This window comes from Athene cunicularia (assembly GCF_003259725.1).
Source record: "Athene cunicularia isolate RWA chromosome 2 unlocalized genomic scaffold, athCun1 chr2_part1, whole genome shotgun sequence".
In the NCBI taxonomy this organism is placed as follows: Eukaryota; Metazoa; Chordata; class Aves; order Strigiformes; family Strigidae; genus Athene; species Athene cunicularia.
In genome coordinates, this window is record NW_020799095.1 from 115270543 (window position 1) to 115291696 (window position 21154).

Consider the following 21154-nt stretch of genomic DNA (forward strand, 5'->3'; position numbering starts at 1 on the left):
TCCATCCTTACCACTTTACTCATGGGAAAAATTAGCATGATGCTTTTTACAGATGAAAGCTTGTCTATATTTCGCTTTTTTCTCACCACTTTTATTTCCCTTATTTCATTCATAAATTAATTAAACATAGCCCATTGGAAAGACAAGGCTCTGTGGCCTCATCCAAACTCTGTAGAAGGCAGTCTGCTTTTAACAAGTACTCATATTCAGTATAAAGTCTACTTGGTGCTGCCATAATTATTAATCATCATCAAGTCTAAGATTAGTTTTCCTTTTCACCCCTGAGAAGAGGTTAAATTCAAACTTGTTCTCATGGAGAACATTTTTTAATACAAATATGAATAATCATAGCTTGTCTGTTTGCTCTTTGTTCTGCCTATAACTCCATTAGGCTACTGGGCAAGGAGAAGCAGGATCTTTGCCCTGAACCATGCAGTTTCAGCCAAGATGTGTTAAGGCAGGAGACAATAGGGAAGTGAAAAAAAAATTGTCCTGTTCTCTTTAGGACCAAAGCACATGGACTATAAAGAAGACTGTTGTATTTTCATCTGTTTCAAGCACAATATCAGCATCCAGGTCACTCAGTAGTATCTAGAATTGCTTCATGTACTGCTACATGGAAAAGAGAGGATCATAGGGTTTAGAAGAAAAAGAAAAGTTGTATTTTGGCTTGCATTAGGGTTTTATATCATTATTATTAAAAGTTTGCAGAAGTTAAAGTTTACATGTGCCTTATTCCTGTTTGGATGAGTACATCTGATCCAGTGCTACCACAGCTTTGGGCAACCCTATCTGGACAGACACTGAATCACTAGTTCCAATTAGGGATGTCTCTAACATTTCTAGGGACATTGCTAACTTCTGGGACTGATTCAGCATCTGAGAAATTCTACCAGTGGAGAGGTCACTGCTCTGTGATGCGTCTGTGTGGTCCTATACTGTTTGTATCTTCTCCTGAGACCCTACCCACTGTAAAATTGCTACAAAAGACCATCATAGATTTTCCAAGATTACACAAGTGAACATGGTTTACAAGGCGTCATGTGGTTGTGGTGAGGACTATAAATAGAGTGAGTCCAGCTCAAATACACATTTGTAATCACATCATGTCAGAATTTTATAACCTGGTGAAAATAAGTCTTACACTGTTTAAATACAATATGCTAAAAATAATCTATTATCGGATGAGCTTCAGACATCTTTCACCACCTGCAGGGTTTTTCCCCAAATGTTTTTTACCGTTGTGGTGTGCATGATACAAAGCTACTGCTTTGTACCCAGCTTTTCATTCTTGATCTTATATGTGGGTCTTACATCTGAGGAAATTAGTGACCAGAGGTGTTTTATCCACTTGTTCATTAGTTGCTAACCTGTCAGTTGATGTGAACATACATCTTACAAATTAGAAGATAAACAGAATAGGTTTTCACTGTAAGTAATTTATATATTCTGCTTTTTAGGTCGAAGTAAGTGATGAACGTGGACTCAAGACTTCTGCTGCTGTAGCTGAAGAAACAGATTTTAGAAGAAAAGACCAACCTTGTGACTCATTGTTCTGGAAGAAACCCACCATCCGTTTCTCACGGCATGTGGATTGTTCTTCCCACAGGCTCAGTGTCATTATCAGCATTGTTATTTCGTAGATCCTTGTAGATTATCTTGAATTTTTGAATAATTTACTTATATGGACACTTGTAAATTGTAAATTTTTTCTTTTTTAATTTCAATATTTTTACAACATGTAGTGTTAAGGCATGAAAACAAAAAACCTGTGAAAACTAGAAGGGTACATCTTTCACAAAAGTCAGTATTTTTTGACTGATAGAATCATACTGTGCCTGGTCAAGATTGTGTCAGTAAACAGTAATTTTGACTCCAAAATATACAGCAGGAGTCAAACCCTAACAGTGTACAAGAGATCATTTCAGTGCTGTATTTAGAATTCACAATGTCCACTCCTTGCATTGTTTGAACTTCTGTGTGCAGTAGGAATTGATCTATGACTCTTCTTACCCTGACATTCCAGCACTAATGTACTCATCTAATTATTGCAATTTGTATATGGCTCCTTCTTTCCCAGTCTCTTTTGCCCTGAGCCCACCACCACTAGCTGTCTCTGATTTCAAGAGAAGTAGGACAGCCGCTCTGTGGATATCAGTCTCTAGGAACCCTTACACTTTAGGGCTCTTTAGATGTCTGTGATTTGCACATTTTTAAACTCTTTTCCTCCCTTCTCCCAGGAAGAAGCCAAGCATGAATGTACAGTACAAGGCAGTTGAAGCCTTAGAAGCTTCTGGGGACTAATTTTGCTCTTAATTTAAACATAAACAAGCAAATCTGAAAATGTGTGTAAAAATTTGTAAAATTATTTGTAAATACTTCTAGACAAAGAACATGTATGTAACTGTGGTATTTTGTTTTCTATTCTGTCACCACTAGCATAAAGTGATACACAAAGCTGTTTTCTCTGGGGAACTGGTAGTCTTTAACAGAACACTTTGTTTTTCTTCTTAATTACTATTTAAAGTGCTGTGCACAGTTGTATGCCCCAGAGAGTTACATCTCTCCACAGAGACTATGTGACTCAGAATTCAGCAGAAAATTCATTAGGGGTTTGAGGCTGTTTCTGGTTTTGCACTTTCTCATTTTATGTTTTTTTGATGGGACCATCAGGAAGGACATTCATTCTGATACATGTATCCCTACATTTCTACCAGAAGCTGAACAAAGGTCCACTAGGTTCCTTCATAAATATGCTAAACAGTCTTCAGCTGGTAATCTTTAGTCCAAGTACATCTAGATCCTAAATTTGCAGTCTTCTCTTGAATCGTGTATTTTCAAGTCTGAGCACATGAGAGCTAAAGAAGGTTTGTCTTGATTCTTTCCCTTCTAAAGTCCATTTGTGTTATTTATCAATATGAACTTGATGGAGATGCTAATAAATACAATGGAGGTAGAGTCTATCATTCTTAGGTGATGAGGCTCTTGTGGCGCATCCACCTGTTTCCCAGCTAGTTAAATCAAAGCCCTCACTGTCTTTGGAAAAAACACAACCTGAACATAGGTTAACCTTCCCTGAAACCAAGTATGAAGTAAGTCTTAAGACAAAGTCAACAGAAATGACAAATGAAAAAAACCCTTTCTTAGTATTCTGAGGACTGGATATATCTCAAATGGTATGTCTTTGTATGTGAAGTCAGACTGTGCCAAAAAGAGGGATGCTTTGTATGAAAATGCCATTTACCTGCCTGCATTTACATATTCCCTCATACGCTCTTTTCCCTTATATTCTAGAATACTACAAAGTACCAGGTTTGCTCTAACTTGAAAACCTCATCGTAGCACTAAAAAGCAGGTAGGTTGTCACAAAACTAATATGAATAATATAATTTTTGAGGCATTATAAAGAAGATACCATGTGACTTGCTCTATAGCTGTAATATTTTAATAAGGTGAACACATTTTTATCTATTTCTGTAATAATTTACTTCTGCTTATCACAACAGATTATTTAATTTCTTTACATGATGCCTTAAACAGTGATGATGTCTACCTAGCCAGTGCATGCAGCCTTCTGTGTTTGTGATGGCTCCAGAACTTCAGAGGTGGAGGTATCTGACCACCGTTCAGTGTCCAGAAGCTGCCTTGCTTCAACTTTCTCAAGTAGAGAGAGAGCCCAGGACATGAGCATCTAGCACAGTGATTCATTTCAGCATTAATTGCCCTGCACTACATCCCCGTTGGTTGTGCAGATTCACACTCTGTTCTGGCAGAGCTTTGCAATCGTGTGTTTAATTTTCTACCAAGACAGACATATCTGCTGGACCATGTTTGACAAATTTGTCTGAATGTGTCTAAACCCTGCCTTTCTGTGGGTCCTTCAGGTTTTTGGCTTGCTCATGAAGAGCTGTGTACACACCACAAAAATTCTAAAGACAGAACCTGACTTCTCTTTCATCTGAAATATCGATGAGTTTTTAGCTGGGGAACACACCAGTATATTCCAAATACACTTAAAATGTCGGAATCATTACCAATACAGTGAGTCTACCATCTGTCTCACTTAATGAACAGAATGATCCTGATTGAGTGGAATTTGTCTTCATTAGAACAAGCCAAAATGCATAGTGTGATGCTGAGGGAAACCGTCACTCTTTTCTAAATTGAGACACAAAAGATAGTACCAATCAATCTGTACATGTTGGGGAAAAAATTCTTGAGAATAATGAATGGATTTGAATGCTAATTGCTGTGTCCTCCAATACAGTAGAACACTTTGGCTAACATTTTTGTAGGAAGCCTTAAGCAATAATTCCTTTATTTTTGCAACACATACATTCAGTAAGGTGATAGCAGAGTCCCAGATCAGTCAGCTACATAGGAAATAAGTGTTGACTTTCTAAATAAACTTGGATAGTTTTCTTAAGCGTAACTGTAACATGCAATTTCAGGAAATGACTAGGTTTGTACTGCAAAGCAGAATTTGCTGACAATCTTAAAACCTCAGAGCAGATTATCAGTTGGTATAAAGTGTTCTGGTAGCATTAATAAGTCATACTGTTATAACTTAGAACAGCTGAAGATCTGTCTTTCAAACTTTTAGACTTTTTTTTCCTTTCCCAAGTTTCTTCTTAATTCAGATTTTACAGAGAATCAGATTTGGAATGGTACTTTAATTGACAGCAAAACTGGAGATGTGACTGCAGATATATGGCACTACATATTCACTAAGGACTGAGCCAGGTACCATCAGTTTCATAAAAGAGAGGCTAATGTCTTCAGGACCTGAAAACAGGAACTGTATCGAGAAATTAATGGATTTTTTGCCTGGTACAGTGACATAGAGTGATTATATATCACAATTTCTGGTATTGCTGGAGGAATTAATGGTTGGGCTGATGTCTCTGGCTCTTTCCTATCCATAAAGTTTTTTTACACAAAAATTAGAAAGCAAAATTTTTTGAAGTTCAATTATGATCTGAAGGAACTCTCTAAAATTAAACAGGTCATAGCCTGGATTTGCTGAAAGTTTTTTTTAGTGCTAAGATATGATATTAACTACTATAAATAATTTTCAATAGAGCTCTACCAATTAAAACCATAGGAATTATGCTTGGTTGTATTTAACACCTGCTTTCTTTCAGTATAGCAGAAGATGGTATTTACTATATGTCAATAAGGATATTAAGAGTTTGAATCTAGGGGTATGGTTGCTGGTTAGCATGCGACAAGACTAACTTTTCTTGTTTAAAACCTGAAAACACATAATTGGGCTACTCAAAAGCCTGTAATCCTGTCCCAAAAATGGCAGATTTTAGCCCAGACAGCTGGTGGCTTGTCTCTTTCAAACAGCTTTGAGTTCAGGCTTTCTTTGTTCACAGCTGTGTGCAGGGCTCTTCTCCATATTTGGATCTCACCTCTCCATCCAGTTGTCCACAACTCAGGCGTTGCAACACCTTTGTCACCTCCAAGCACCACACTGGCATGAGCGGTCTTTTTTCAATGGCATTTTCAATGTGCTTCTCTGAACCCGGCTGCCTGTCTTTCACATGGGGATTATCTGGTTGAAAAAGCCAACCCAGCAATCTATCAAGTTCCTTTAACAGACTTTGACAGTGGCAAACAAAAATTGACGTCCCAAACTAATTGGCTTGTCTCCTTCCAGTATCAGTCTTAACTAGTTAATTATAACAAATTACAACCTGAGAGCTCCTTTATACACTGAAGTTTATTTTCAAGTAGGGAAAATGCTCCTTCCATGTAAGCTCCATTGGCAGGACATTTTTCACTTATGAATTCAGCTCTTACCTGCTATGCTTTTTGATAGAAACCTGTTCTTTAGTGCCCGACACAGTGATGGGGCTGTGATGGTGCCTGCCAGAATAGTGCTTTTACAGCAGGGTGGCCGGGTTGCACCCTCATGTCAGAGATGTGATGGGTTGGGGCTGCATAAGCTGGAGGCTGCCCTCATCACTGCAGCCTTAAAGAGGTGCTATGTCTCTCATCTCTGTCCAGGGAGCTGACTATCCCTGCAACCACAACTGGGCATCAGGCTGAAAGATTAATTTACAGAGGGTTAATGAGCAAACTAATATATGCGTTATGAACAATCAGGGAATTCAGATCTCTGAAAATGGGCACATAAAGAAGATATTTCATATCAAGATTACTGCTGCAGGGTTTGTCCCTTAGAGCTATGCCTGCATTGCATGCTGGTGGTGTGCTCAAAGCATGCCAGAGCAGCCCTAATCACCCAAGAGTACCACCCGCACTCTGCTGCACTGTAAGGGGTCACTAGGCTCTTCAGGACCCTAAATAATTATTTAGCAGGTAAGGACACAGATCTAGCCTGTACTGCTTGCTATCTGACAACTACATATAACGTGCCATTTTCTCAGGGTTGATAGGGAACTGCTGATATATGATGGTTTCTTGCCATAATTTTCATTTCCTTCATACAAGTCATAGTTTGGATGTTTCTCTTTGATTTTAAACAAATTAGACATCTGGATTTGGTTCCTGCCTCCACATGAGTACCTGCTGGTCAGTCACGGTCCTGGATGTGTCAGCTTTGTGGAATTAACTGTCCTTGCATGGTCTGTTGTGTCTCAAAACCAGCAATGGACTCTGAAGACAGTCTTACTAAACAGCAGCTGTGCATAAATAATACCAGGAAGACAAAAAGATTCTCCTTGTTTTGCTTATCTCCCTAGAATCCAATATAACTTCTTTGAGCTTTTTGTCCCAGTTTCCTATGTATTTCACACCAGCCATATGAAACCATCCTTTCAAAACTCTCCTGTAAGTCAGTGCCAGTCACTCACTGAAGTACACTGCATACCTGCCCAATTAGTAGAGTATCATATGCAAGGAAGGGTTACAGCATTTCCCAGCACATGACAGATTTAGAATGAGAGCTGTGTTACACATGAGCAAGCAATTGGCACATACTATTCCATAAAATGTCACTAGGGTGTACTTACCCTGCTTGATCTGTGTAGCCAGAACCAGAGTAGCAAGCAGGTAGAGTCCCAAGCGCTGAAGCAAATGCAAGCCAACACCTTGTTTAATCAGCCTTGGTCTGCTGCTATTAATCCACACTGCAACATGTTGTTTTTCTTAACAAATAAAGCTGCCTCTCTTATAGGTTGCAGCCAGATTCTCAGGTGTGTGATTACAAGTAACCATCTATGCCACTCTTCAATCAGTCATGGTTTGGTTTCTAAAGGCCTTATAATTCAAGTAAGTCTGTTTTATGTGAAGTTGAGAGGAGGCTGTATCTAGGCTGCTGGGAAACAGCCCTGGGAGACCTCATTAGGAACATCCCCTGCTCTGCTCAGGAGCTGCATTCAACTGCATTTAAACCCAGGCCTTGGGCTGTGATGCTTACCTCGGCTGTGATGCTTACCTCACCTGTGATGCTCACCTGATGCTCACCTGCCTGGCCAGGGACCTCCCTGATCCCAGCTCACCAGTGCCACTTCTTGGCTTCACCTCGGACCCACCTCATCACCACCACCTTTGCTGGTGATCTCTGGATGGTGGCTGCTCTTCTTGTTGGGCCTAGGGTGACAGGGCCCCATCGGTACAGGCAGGGTCCTGCCAGTCTGGCCATCACCTGCAGCTCCTGGCTTGCCTCCTCTGGCCAAGTATCCCCCTCCTGTTGTCTCCAGCAAAGGATCACATAATACATTTGTCCTGGTCCAGTGTCTTCCATCTTCCACTTCTCTCTCTGTGGGCTGGGAAGGGGAAGATTGGGATTCTCTCTGTATAAAGTATCCTCCACTGACAGCTTAAAATTACATCCCTTTTGCATGCCTTTATCATAAGGTGCTCCAGTGATGAAAGTGAGACAACTCTAATAGACACTGTGTTTACGAGAGAAGCAAGACCCATGGCATATAGTCCATTTGCTGATTTATGGCTTGCAGGGAGCTTTCCAAATCTACAAGTCTTTTTTTGTGCTGGATTCTATTTAGGGTCACAGAATCTTTGACCTTTTTTCTTCAAGCAGGCAAATACAAAAAGCTGTGCTCAAGGAATGAGTTTTTGATGTGCTTTTGATGACAAAATATTAAATTCATGCACTCTGATAAAGATGTTCTTATCCAAATTAAGACTCCACTTTGTTAAAGTAAGATATGTATTTGGAGAAGTATTAAACTCTGCTATGTAGTTAACAGATGTGTAATATGTATCTGATTTAAAAGACACTACTAATCTGTTCAGTTAGTAAGAAATTAGACTTGTGGCTATTCTTAACTCACCAAATCTATTTCACCTTGCAATAATCTTAAAGGAACCCAAGTCTGGAGAGGCTGGCCATGTGAAGGAAGAGAGATTTGGGAAAAGAAATAAATCAGATTTACTAAAGCAGCACGCTAAAAGCAAAACTAGATAGTAGAAAGCAAACTAAAAAAAGAAGGAGAATAATTGTGATTTTATTTTTAATATCATCTTGTATTAGTATGCTCAAAATTATTATTTGCTAGAATGAAAAGCACCACAACATACATGCACACAAATATGTATCTCTTTCATTGCTTTTCTAATAGTGTAGGGTTTCTAAAAGCTCAACGAGTTTTACAGCCTGTCTTTCACCATTAAAATCTAGTATGCCAAGAAATGTGATGTACAAAGGAATATTAAAAGGAAGGTCTGACTGCTGTTCTGCTGTGCATGTTATGCCACCTCATGGTTAGTGGCAGAAATACCACCACACTCTTGAGTGCTATTTCAAAAATATAGCAGAGGAAAAATAGTAGCACATCTCATTTATTGGCACATATTGCTGAAATATCACAAGCCCCAGTGGGATTAATCATAGCAGAGTGCTAAGATCAAACCTTTCAATTATATATAAGGACTAAGTACTGCAAAACACATCTTCTTTTAATATCTGAATTTGCGGTTTTACTGCAAATATATTGCTAACGTAACATGTAATCCAAATTTGACTTGGTACTATCCCATGAACAACTCATGGAACTACATTCCCATGTTTCTCTTGTTTCGGTAGGTTGCCACTATCTGGAAGCACACAGTGTTATCCACTCCAGAAGTATCATCTCTTTGCCTCTTTCAATTCAGTAACAAGTAATATTTACTTACAGTTAGAAAACTAACATGGAATTCCATGGATGTGTATAAGATACACTTAGTTATTGGACTTGGATTTTACCATGACCTAAAAGCCTTAAGGTAAAAAAATCCAGAACCTCAGGAAAACATGATTTTCACTTGAGTCGGGAGTTCATAATATATACAAGCGAAGACTGGATTACATTTTTGCATTAGAACAAATTATACAGTGAAATAGAAATGGAAGCTGGATGAATAAATGAGACTTGGAATGTACAGCCAGTTAGGTGATAAGTAGAGTCTCAGCTACGCTAAAGTCACTTTGGAGAAAATGTTGGTTAAAATCAATGGGTTGGACTCAGATGGCTCATGTATGGGTAGAAATAGATTCATCTCAAGTTTAGGCATTTTTATATGAAATATCTAAATCTAGGAGTCCAGTCACCTGATATTATCAAAGGAGCAGAAGGAAAGCAACTGTGTCTCTCTTGCCCCAGTATGGGGTTTGTGGTAATCAAACTCTTAATCTGGGCATCTCAGTCCAACCCAGAGTCAAGGCAGAGGAATGTGAAATGTCCAAATCCTGTGGTTTCATTTTCCTGATCTTTCAATGAAGCATACTCAGCTTCAGACAGTTCAGTGTATGGTCAGCTCCTGAGTATCTGAGGAAAACTAGATAACGCAAAAATATATTTAAAGCAAAAACATTTAGTAACTAGGCACACAAATGCCATCTTGAGAAGTGGAAATGAGGCGTCAGAAATTTAGGTCTTTGGGGTTTTTTCTATGACCTAGTTAACTCACAAACCAGATAACCCATTCAGGACGCATGAGAAATGACTACACATAGTATAAAACTCCCCTTCTAAAAGGTATTACAGGCTTTCATCATGACAGAGGATAGACATGCTCTAACTTTCAGGAAGAGACTTGTAGGTTAACTTTGTAAAAGTGAATGTGAAAGGCATCATTTGCATTTTGAACATTCACATTCTCTTATTAATGTAGTTGTTTGAAAAAGAGCTGTGCCTTGGTTTTGATGCAATCTAATTCAGAGATAATAAAATACTTTTGTTTTGTATGTCTAGAAAGGTTATGGATAGGTTCTCTCCCTCTTAACCAGGGAATGCACTTGTTGGAGCAGTAATTTGCAATACAGAATTACTGATGCATTTAGGGATCATCCTCATTTCTCTGACTTGCTAGAAAGTTCATATTCCCAAAGGATGACTTACCATGCAAATAAATTAGAATGCCAGCCTCATCAGAAAAAATACTAGTTATTCCCTCTTCAGAAGCAATTGTTTATTACAGCAGAAAAAGATACATTTATTGGTAACTGTGCCAGTTTTTTAAACTTACAATGCAGAAATATGTAATCACTCTGAAATCTCTTTTCAGAGATTGCTTAAACAAGGAGATCATGTGTGAAGCAACTGTGACATTGGAGTCAGAATCTTTAGAGAGTTAAAAAAAAAAAAAAAAAAAGCTATAAATTGTGCATTCTTCCCCTACTTCCAGTTTCTGGGGTTAATTTGGCCCGCCGTGAATAATGTATTACAAGACCAGTTTTCTACCTTTTGAGATTCATTCTGTTCATCCAGTGTAACTGTTATGACTCTCAGTCTGCTCTGTGTGACACATAATTTTGCGTAACATTAGTCAGTATGTTAGAAGTGAGGGCTCCTTAATAGAGTTTCTACTTCCAAATTACATACAGATTCCTGGAGCTGGCTGGAATATACACTCCAAAAGCTATCTTCAGAAAACATTTGATGTCCTCTATAATGACATTTAAAATGACAGATGAAAATTAGCTTGGGCCAATGGTATGTAGATATGTCTTTGTCCTCCTGGAGAAGAATGAAGACTCAGCTTCCTCAGTGGATGTGGCTACCTAATTTAACACAGCTGTTACTCTGAGGTCCAAGCCTTACTGGAAAACTGAGAAGAAAATGCAGGCCTTTTCCCTTTGTACTGGGAAATTGCAAGGCATTCTGCTAGCTGTATTTGCCACAGAAACTTTAAGGAAACAGAAGACACTCTGGGATTTCTCTGAAGAAGCAACACTGCCTGCTAGTGAGACCTCAACCTAATGGCCCAAATTGTATTGTGGCTGTGACATGGAGTCCCACCATGGGACTTGCGCGGCAGTATTTAATCACTTGGTATCACACTCCTCTGTGAAATGAGCATAGGAATAGCTATGTAGCAGTTACCCACAGAAACATTGTCCTCAGATTTGACTTATTTTGTCTAGTGGAGCTGCTGACTACAAAGTATGATGTTTGTATGCCAGTCATACTAGTAGTTCTCAGGTCACTTCCTAAGATTCAGTTTCCATTGACTCCATTATCATGTAGTTGCAAAGACAAAGAAAGGATCAAGGCTGTACCTCCTTCAGAAAGCAAACTTGTGCTGGTGCCACACTTCTCCCTTCCACTCTGTCCCAACAAGTCTGATCTGACAAGAAGGGTCCTGGGTCTGCCCACAGCTGTAGGTGGTAAAGATTAGGGCATAGCAGCTGCTCAGGTCTGTATCGCCTCGTACACTGATGTAGGACGAGGCCTCAGGCACCAACCCTTGACCACCATTGCTTTGGCATTGTCACAAACCCCTTGGCATGGATTTGAGTAAGGCTACCTCAAAGTACCGGCAAGGCTGGTCCAGACTGGGATAAAGCTTGGGCCGGAGACTGTTCCCAGTAGCCAGTATGGAAGGGTACAGCCTGCTTCGGGATTTAACAGCATGTGAGCAAGCTGCATGGAGCTCTTTGAGCAAAAAGTTAGAACAGAGGCCCTGGCTCACTTTTATTTTCTGTACTGGTGTAACCACAGCTCTCCTCAACTTGTTGAATATGCTGTATGTCACATATGTATATACAGGAGCAAGGATAGCTGTGGTACCACCAACCTCTTTGCAAAGCTTCAGTGCCACACTATCCTCAACACTAGATCCCAGGGCAGAAGCAGAAGGCTCACAACATCCCCAGGGCTCCTCTTCCTTCAGCCTGGACGGACAGGGCATGGGGAGAAGATCTCTGTATGGTGTGGGGCTTGAATTTTGGCTGAGCTTGACCTCTTTCCACTTGGGTGGAAACAGGCCATAGAGCCTTCCTTGCCTTCTCCTTGAGCACTTTATTTTCTTCACTTTATGGATACAGACATGGGGGGTGATAACATGAGGTGTGAGGTGGGGCATGAAGAAAGCTCTGAGGATGAGTACATTTCCAAACAAAAGTAATAGAGAAGTATACACCAAAGCCATCCAGTGAATCATGCCATTTAACTGAAGAGCTATAAAAGCTCCACCTCTTTTAAGGAAAAAAACAAGGTAAGGACAAAAAGGAAGGAATGATATGACATGTGACACAAATCACAGAAAGTAGCGCTAAAGATGAGAATTTTGAAAGGTGCATCAAAGAAGAAAACATACTAATCCATACTTAGAGAGAAGAGGTAATTTAGAAAAATATGGCAGTCATAAAGAGATTAATAGCATGGGCTATGCGAGGAGCAAACACAACAGAACAGAAAGAGCTGTGTAGGAAAACAACAGAGGGGGTGGGATTTTTCATCACATTTAGGTTTCTGATGGCTTTTTTCAAGGCACGTTACGGGTGTGTGCAGGTTGATGGTGAAGTTGCCCACTTCTGTAGAAAAGAGGGAAGTGTACTTGCCCAAGTATGAGGATTATATATAAAGGATTGTGCTAATTTCTTCACACACAACTTTAATGGGTGTTCTTTACAGACAAATTAAATGATTTAAGTTATTAGGAGCTATACAAGAATGCATATTGCTGTAGGACATGGGGTTTTGTTTTTCATTTTCAGTTGGATAAACTAATTAAGCATAGCTGAGTTCAGGAACTAAAAATAACATGTTGTCATTTACAAGACTGGGTTTTAGTTATGTTCCTTTTTCCCTCAGGGGAAAAGTGAGAGACATTAAAAAAAAACCAAAACAAAACAAAACAAAAACAAAAACAAAAAACAAAAAACAAAAAACAAACAAACAAAAAAAGACCATAAAACTTTCCATGGAATGGGTTAAAAGACTCAAGTTGAAATGTATTATTCTTCACTGTAGTCAGCTACTGAACACTTAAAACAGTTTAAAAACAGTCAGGAAATCTGACACAGTGTCCAGACTTTGCTTCCACTTCAGGGCTATTAAAAAAGTAACTGAATGATAGTACTTGGTGTACCTGCTGCTGTTTAATACCACATGAGGTCCTATTGCCTTCACCAAAACTCAGAGCTATGTTGACTTGCTGTTGTTACTTTTGCAAATCAGACAAAACCCAGAAGAGTTTATTAAATGGTTTTCCAGAGCAGTATGGGGGTTGATTTGTAGTGAGTGTTAGCTTTCATCTGGCTGTAAACAAACAACTGCTGATTTGTTCAATAGGAATATACCAACTATTAGTACAGTAAAGCTTAAATCCAGTGTCTCTAGGGCACATACACCTCAGACATGGCATGTTTAATGCTATATAGCATGTGTTTATTTGGGTGACCCTGCAGACAGCTATAAGAAGGTCTCTATCTTTGAAACTAGCAATCTGTGACAGTAATAAAGATCATTACCAATGATTGTAGCAACAGCAAGAGCTGAGTTAGTGCCTGCTGGAGTCACAGGCAGACTATCCCTCAAGCATATTTGGTGAGCTCCAGATACTGGATTAAATCTCTGTCTAGTCCAGGAAGAGACCATCCTAAACTGGAGTGCTTCTTTGTGCATATGACAGGTGCTCAGCATTTGCAGTCCTCTGGGTTTAATACCTGCATTCTGTACATAAGTTGATAAGGTGTGACTGTAATTATTTGTTATTTTATCCACTCCCTCTTTCATGCTTTGCTGCAGACGGGACTAAACCATCACTAGGAGCAGAGAGAATAAAATAAAATAAAATAAAATAAAATAAAATAAAATAAAATAAAATAAAATAAAATAAAATAAAATAAAATAAAATAAAATAAAATAAAATAAAATAAAATAAAATAAAACATTGAGCTAACTTTCTCATGCTGACTTCTCTTAGTTTGCAGTGATACAGTGTGCAGTCCATATGCTGCACTATGCAGCCAAACACTGGAATTCAAATCGGAGAGGCTGCTGTGTGACCAATAACATACACAGCTTGCTGACTTCACTGCACTCTTCTGCTGTGTCTCTGCAAGGAATGAGGAGGAAGAAGGGCTGTACAAACACAGAAGGCAAAAGGGAAAAGCATGAGGACAATAGGAGTGCATAAAACATACCTGGACCCAGCAAGACACTTAGTCTCCACAGACATTCTTTTGCATCTATCAGCTTCTGTAACTACTCATCTGCCTCTTCAGATGTGTCTAGCTCACTCTGCTCCACATAGCTGCATCGAGTCCTGGCTACTCCTGCAATGTGAAGTGCTGGTTTAGATGTAGGTAAAGACAAGCGCCAGTCGTATAGCGATTGACTTGAAAATTGGTTGCATGCTTCACAAATCAGAAGTCACACACTCCAATCTTGCCTTTATCCTGAGAGAGATTAGATCTTTGCTATGTAGCACCAGTGAGTTCCTTTCCATGCAGCTAAGTGGGTTGACTGATAGAGCAGAGGGCAATAGCTGAGCAGTGCCATGTGCACAGGCAAGAGGCTCAGCTACTACCATTCCTCAGAGAAAGACATTTCAGTGGTGTGATGGGGCCTCATACAGTGAAATCATGCCTCACCTGTCAGAGTAGTACCTCACCACCACCACTTTTTTCCTTAGGGGGCTTGAAGAGGCTACAGAATTGGTGCTACATAACAGGCTTCCTGCAGCAGAGGGTTAGGGACTATTCCCCTCGTGCATGGCCTTCTCCTGGCATTTTGCTGTGGAAGCAGATTACCAGCACTGAAGGTCAAATGGTAGCTACCCGCTGAGCACTGCTATTTCATCCCTGTCCTGATCCATAAGGCTGAGAAGAAATCACCTCTAAGGATTTACATCTTTCAGATGCTGCAGCTAACGGGCAGGCAGATGACTGGAAGCCACAGCACTTGTTCAAATCAAGAAAAACAAGAGTCAACCGGGAAGTCCAATGCCTGAAGTAACTCAGTGTTAACCGACTGCAACTGCCATGTCTTGCTGCAGCTTGCATCCAGGACCTAAGGGCTAGTTTCTTTTATGGTACTGATGTATTCCTTCTCATTTCCATATGTTTTCTGTATTACAGCAGCTGTCCCAGCAAATCCCAGCACACTTGTTACCGTACAGATATATAACAGCTTCCAGCAGACAGAAGGCACAGTAGGTAGGAAGGCAAATGGAGGCAGAGAGAGGACAGCAGCTCACCACCAGCTGCATGGCAGGTCTGGATGAAGCTGACCCAGGCTGAGTGTCCTCCCACATCTCCTTGCAACCCTGCTTCTGCCCAGGAAGGGCTGCGGGCTCTCCCTGCCATTCCAGGAGGGGAAGGGGCACCGCTAGGGCATGGTTCAACTTACTTGAGTGTGATGGTGTGAAGCACGGAGCCAAGGTGTCCAGCTGGTCTGCTCGCCCTGGCAAGTCCTTCCCTGGGCTGCCTGACGTCCATGTCAGTGGACACGGCTTCCTCCTCTCTCTGAAACTCCTCACACGCTGCCACGCTTTCCCTCTCACCCTGGCACTTAGACCATGAGGTTCACCACAGCATGATGCAGGCTGCTCTACTGTCCACTGGCTGAGCAAGGGCCCCGTCTTCAGGTGGAGATTTCTGCACTGCACTGAGAAAATAACAAGGTTAAGTGGCCCGAACGTGTTAAGAAGGACCCAGCCTGGCTGCTGTCACCTGGCCAGTGTTATTTATCGCACCAAAGCAGTCTGCATCTCAGCTGTAATGATCAAAATTGAGCTGTTGTGGACAAAAGAAGAAAGAAGATTGGGCCATAATCAGAAATGTCTAGAAAGTATTAGCTTTTTCTACTGGAAATTTTCATGAGCAAATTTCCATAGTTAATGAAAATGCTTTGCAGATGCATAATAGATCAAGGCTGAGTGAATCTGAGAACAGCAGATGGCTTATATACATCTGAGGAGTTTTTTAATATTAAACAAATAAATGAAGATTGGAGAGGAGTGTCAGTCACGCATCTTGTTGGATGTTTAATCAGGCAGATGAGACATCCCAAATTTTAATTGCCTCTATTTTTCAGTGCTCCAGTCTAATTTCAAATTGCATAAATGAAGCTCATTAATTTTTCTTGTCTGGTTTGAAGCCTTGGTATCTAGATTATAATTTATCAGTAAATTCTACGGGACACGGAGAACAATACAGCTACCAAAAATCCTGCTACTCATGAAAGTATGAGATTATGTTTCTTTTTAATTACTTCTCATATAATTAATCATCCATCTGTCTGGATTATATTCTTCAGTATTATAGTCATGAGTTAAAAAACATGCAATGAATTCATGACAATTTTAGCGGGAGATAAGCTGTGCTAAAGGAATAAAAATGATGTGTGGTAGTGATTTAGAGGCTGCAGCAAAGTCCATAAGAAAAATGTCAATTTACCCCTTTATTTACCATATGGGGTCATCTGTCTTGTAACTAAGCACTGAGCAGAACAATCAAGCTCTGTTCTAAAGACAGCGTTTTTTTTTCATAGGATTTTATTTCTTCCCACATTAAACCCTAGCCATAATGGCACTGTATAAACATGCTCCCACTCCTCAACTTGGGGACAACTGTTCCCAGGAGAGATCTGCTTTGTGTCATCTACCACACCAAATAAGCTGTCTGGGAATTCAAAATATACACCGGCTTTGTTAGCAATGACACTGCATGGATGAGCATTCAACTCCACTGAGTCACCACCATCCTTCTTGGACCACACAGCCACAGGGCAGCAGTAAGGAAGCACATCTGCTGCTGGGAGGGATATCCATGGAGCAGAGGATGAGTGCTGACATTACATCTGCCAGACTTCACTTCTTTATGGATCATATGGATATGGACAGTAAATTGAAAAGGTGAGCAGAAGAGGAAACACTGCTACACCCTATCAAGCTTCCAAGCAGCAGAAGGAAAAAAGAATCCTATTTATTCAGTCAACAAGATATAATTTCTATTTAGAAATAACTGATTATGCTACATAGGTAGCAATTTTATCTCTTAAGAAGAATGAAGATGGAACATTATGTGGCACTTTATGAGCTTTCTGAATATCACTTTAAGTCCTTTGTGAACAGCACAAATACATGGTGTGCGTTGTGCACGTCTGCACTCACTGGTGTGGTAGCGTAGAGTATGAGCCTCAGAGTTGCTCTGTTTTTAGGAAAGCAAAATTGTTTAAGTGTGAATGAGACATGACAGATTGGGTGTGATTTGTGAAACCCTGGCCTGTTAAACCTCATCTGCCATGTGACTTCCCTCAAACAGTTCTGTGGCCTGACTGCCACAGCCAGTCAAGCCACAGAAGGAGGCATCGCTGGGTTCAGCACCAAAGTCCTGGTGTGACCATCATCATCTATGGTTGCACGAAGTGTAGTTTACTATAAAATAGCCTGGACTCTGCTATCAAAATGCTCAAATGAGAAATCTGGGTAAACAAAAGATACCTTGCAAGCCTTGCTTGCTTGTATTTTTGTTTAGGTTGACGTTCTCTGAGCTGATGTAGTAGGATTCATCTTCCCTTCAAATAAAATTTATCTATAAAGATAGACCTTCATCTGTACATAATTCCCCCACCCCCCCCTCCTTGCTGCACTAAGGAATGGCTAAAAGCCACAGCATATCCACAGTGCAAGTTTCATTTCTCTATGGGTTAAACCAGTTGGAAATTAGTCCAGATTCATTCACTTTGCATGTCTCAGACCCCTTGGGTGTGGAAAATAAACGAGGAAACTGCTGACTGATGCTGAATGGCTTTCTTAGGGAAGCCTTACAAATGCAGATAAGGGAGGGCAAGAGCATTGATAGTGAAGAATAAAAAGTCATAAAAGACATTTATGTTAAAGTACTGTCTGCCTAATCATAGCTCAGGCTAGGATGTCCTGAATTGCTGCTTCAGATGGCACAGGTTGCTGCTTGCTGCTTCCTTTCCAGTATCTCTCCCCAGCATGGTGCAGCAGGATGGGCTCAAGCTAGCATGTCCACAGTGCTTCAGGGCCAGGGAGCTACTGGGCTTCTCTAAGTGACAGTAATTTGGGAACCCTATGGCAGCTGTTGCTGGAAGAAATAGTGATTTTGCTGGCTAGAAGTTACAGTACTGTATCTAAACTCCCTAAGAAGCTCCAAAGTAGCATAGGCTGCAAGAACCAAAGTGGGTAAACTACAAGGATGCATTCAAACTCCTCCTTGGGAAGAATGACAAACCTGATGTAAAGCTTAAGAGCCCAGGGATGAAATGTGAACCAGCTTCTGTTTCTAGTAAATGTTGTTTGCAGTTTTAGTGGCATAAAGAACAAAACTGTTGTGGGTGTAACTCCAGAGACAAAAGTTTTACTGGCACTCTCGGTTGAATGGGTGGACTGATGATTCTTGCAAACCTTAATGAGAAGTAATCAGTACAAATTCCTCAAATTAAAGCAAAGCAGGTAATAAGGTTCTTCAAGTTTCTATCTTTTCCTCTGGAAAAAACATCAAGGACAGGCTGGATGGGGCTTTGAGCAACCTGGTCTAGTGGAAGGTATCCCTGCCCATGGCAGGGGGGTTGGAACTAGATGATCTTTAAGGTCCCTCCCAAACCAAACCACTCTATGATTTTATGGTTAGATCCATTTTGTAGGGCTGCAAATGGCTCCAAACTCCATCAGTTTTACAATGGTATAAAATGCTAGTGATGAATCTGGAAGCCTAGAAGGACTGCAAGGACTAACTCCATCCAAGGTCAGAATGGGTCTGAGATTTTTCTGTAAAATATTAATTGTACATTCCATCTCCTCTGTAACACCAACACTAACATTATTACTAATACAATGTAATAATATTAACAAATAGTTAATATAAGTAATCACAATGATACGTCTCATTGTCTTCAGAAAAAGCAGGTCCTTAAGGAGTTAGCCTAGTGTGAAAGCTGCTGAGTAAATCCCAGTGAAGTACAGGTATGTGAAGTTTAAACTTCCCAGCCTGAAGTTGAATTCTGGGGCTGAAGAAGGTGATTACAACCCTTTTATATTGGTGCCTCAAAAAAGTCACAGGGAAAAACTAATTTCCTAATGTGCTCCTAGCTAGAAAATTGCCATTTTAGACTTTCTGTTGCTGATGATCTACTCTTCAGGAAAATAGGAAGAAATTAACACACACATAAAATCAGCTCTCGGACTTGTGTAGGTGCAGAAACAGTTAAATACCTTCCAGTCTAGATCATCAAAGGTAACTTAGGAGTTACATAGTCCCAGGCTAATAGTGCTCAACCCAATTGCTTTAATGACTGGAAGCAACAGTTGCTAGAATTTATTCTTTTCAGCCTTGCATTTTGCTTGGTTGTGAGTGATGTTTGTTCACAACATTTCTGAGTATCATAAAGAACTGAACTTGAGATTTTTTTGCTTAAGTTTGGAACAAATGCATTGTTTGAGAGCTCTTTCAAATGGTGACAGCTATTTTTAGATGGTCTGGACTTTATGGATTAAAGGGTCTTGGAAAGATACAAACTCACAGAGAATGTTGGCTCTTAAAACATACTGCTTACATTATGAAACACTAAACATTATGAGGAAGTGATGAAGGCTGGAATAGTAGCCAGATTAATAGTAGCCTTGACCAATAGTGGCCCTGGGCAAGATATTCCTTGCTATTTGCCCTATAAATAAACACTGGATTAGGAAAAAGGCCTGCCCTGGGGAAAGACACAAGGTTCTCCAGGGAAGCTAATCAATCATTTCACAGTATCTGTCAATCTGTCTTCCATGTAAGTACTCAAACCAAAATAATTTGATCAGGCATTTAGAAACCTTAATGGAACTTGAATGCTAGCCAACTGCCATAGCCTTTCTGATAACACCACCACCAGGTACATACAAGTGAACTCCAGATAAGAAAAAAAATCCCAACAGATAAAATAAAAAATGAAGCTAACTACTGTGATAAAAGCGACTGTGAAATCTTATGTACACCCTCCCACCTCAAACCCAAACATTCTTGAGTATGCATTGGCATGCAGCCTGCTGCCTGATCACACACAGCTATTTCTCTCCCCTCAGGACTCTTGCTCCATAAGGGCAATGCAGGGAGAACACACAACTGGGAAACTATTTATTATTGTTCTTCCTGGTTGCTCAAACTGTGCCTGTACTTTTCTGCTGTTCCAGGAAAAGAACCACCACTCCCTAATAGGCCACTAATTTCTCTGGAAATCTGCCCAGAAGTACAGTACAGTCTGTCTTTCAATATCATTTTGCTGAGTAGCATTCACAGCAATAAATAAGGTGGCACCAATGATGAGGGGAGAAAGGTTGAAAATTAGCCAAAAAATAAGCTAGTCAGCATTGAGGTGGGAACAGGGTCATGGCCTGCTCGAACACTGATCTCTGCTTTGGATTCACTACCTTGCTAGGGAATTTTGCATAGCTGGTCAGCCCAGAAGTGGTGGAGTTCTGGGTGGGTTGTTTTGAATTTTTTTCCTCACAAGGTAGCTTGTGGTTTAGGCTCTTACTCTTTAACTTGGTATTTAAGAGCACTTACTGAGGATGTTTATTCCTTATAATTCCTTCTTTACCTGAAGGAATTCAAACTGGTTTTTCCTACCTCCTGGGTAAAGGTTTTCTAAGCTCAGGTTTTCAGTTCTTCCATCTAAAATGTCCTGTTTTGCATGAGCAAATTTCATATTTATAGAAAAATGAACCAAGAGAGATTCTGTAGCTATAGGGGAGGAACAACCACCTGAAAATAGGTATGTTGTTCCAGTCACCTCCAGCTAATGCTCAAATGTTTTAAATATTCACTGAAAACAAGAGTTAATCCCATCTGAATGAATTCTATGCTCATGTACTCTGTTTCTCTCCTGCAATCATGCCAATCTGGCCAGTTACACCAGTAAGATTCCAGTCTTATTCTATCTCCTCTGTTCTTCTTCCCCCCATCCCAAATACCCTAATACATAAGTAAATACCACAGTAC

At 40.2% G+C, this 21154-nt stretch overlaps 1 protein-coding gene across 1 annotated transcript in view; it reads left to right on the plus strand.

Annotated features, from left to right (window-relative positions):
• NKAIN3 (sodium/potassium transporting ATPase interacting 3) overlaps positions 1-2459 on the plus strand; it is a 202129-nt gene extending 199670 nt beyond the window's left edge. The window contains exon 7 of the mRNA XM_026841466.1: positions 1461-2459. Coding sequence (XP_026697267.1) covers positions 1461-1474 — 14 coding nt within the window. The 3' untranslated portion in view covers positions 1475-2459. The remainder of the gene's footprint in view (positions 1-1460) is intronic.
• The last annotated feature ends 18695 nt before the right edge of the window (positions 2460-21154 follow it).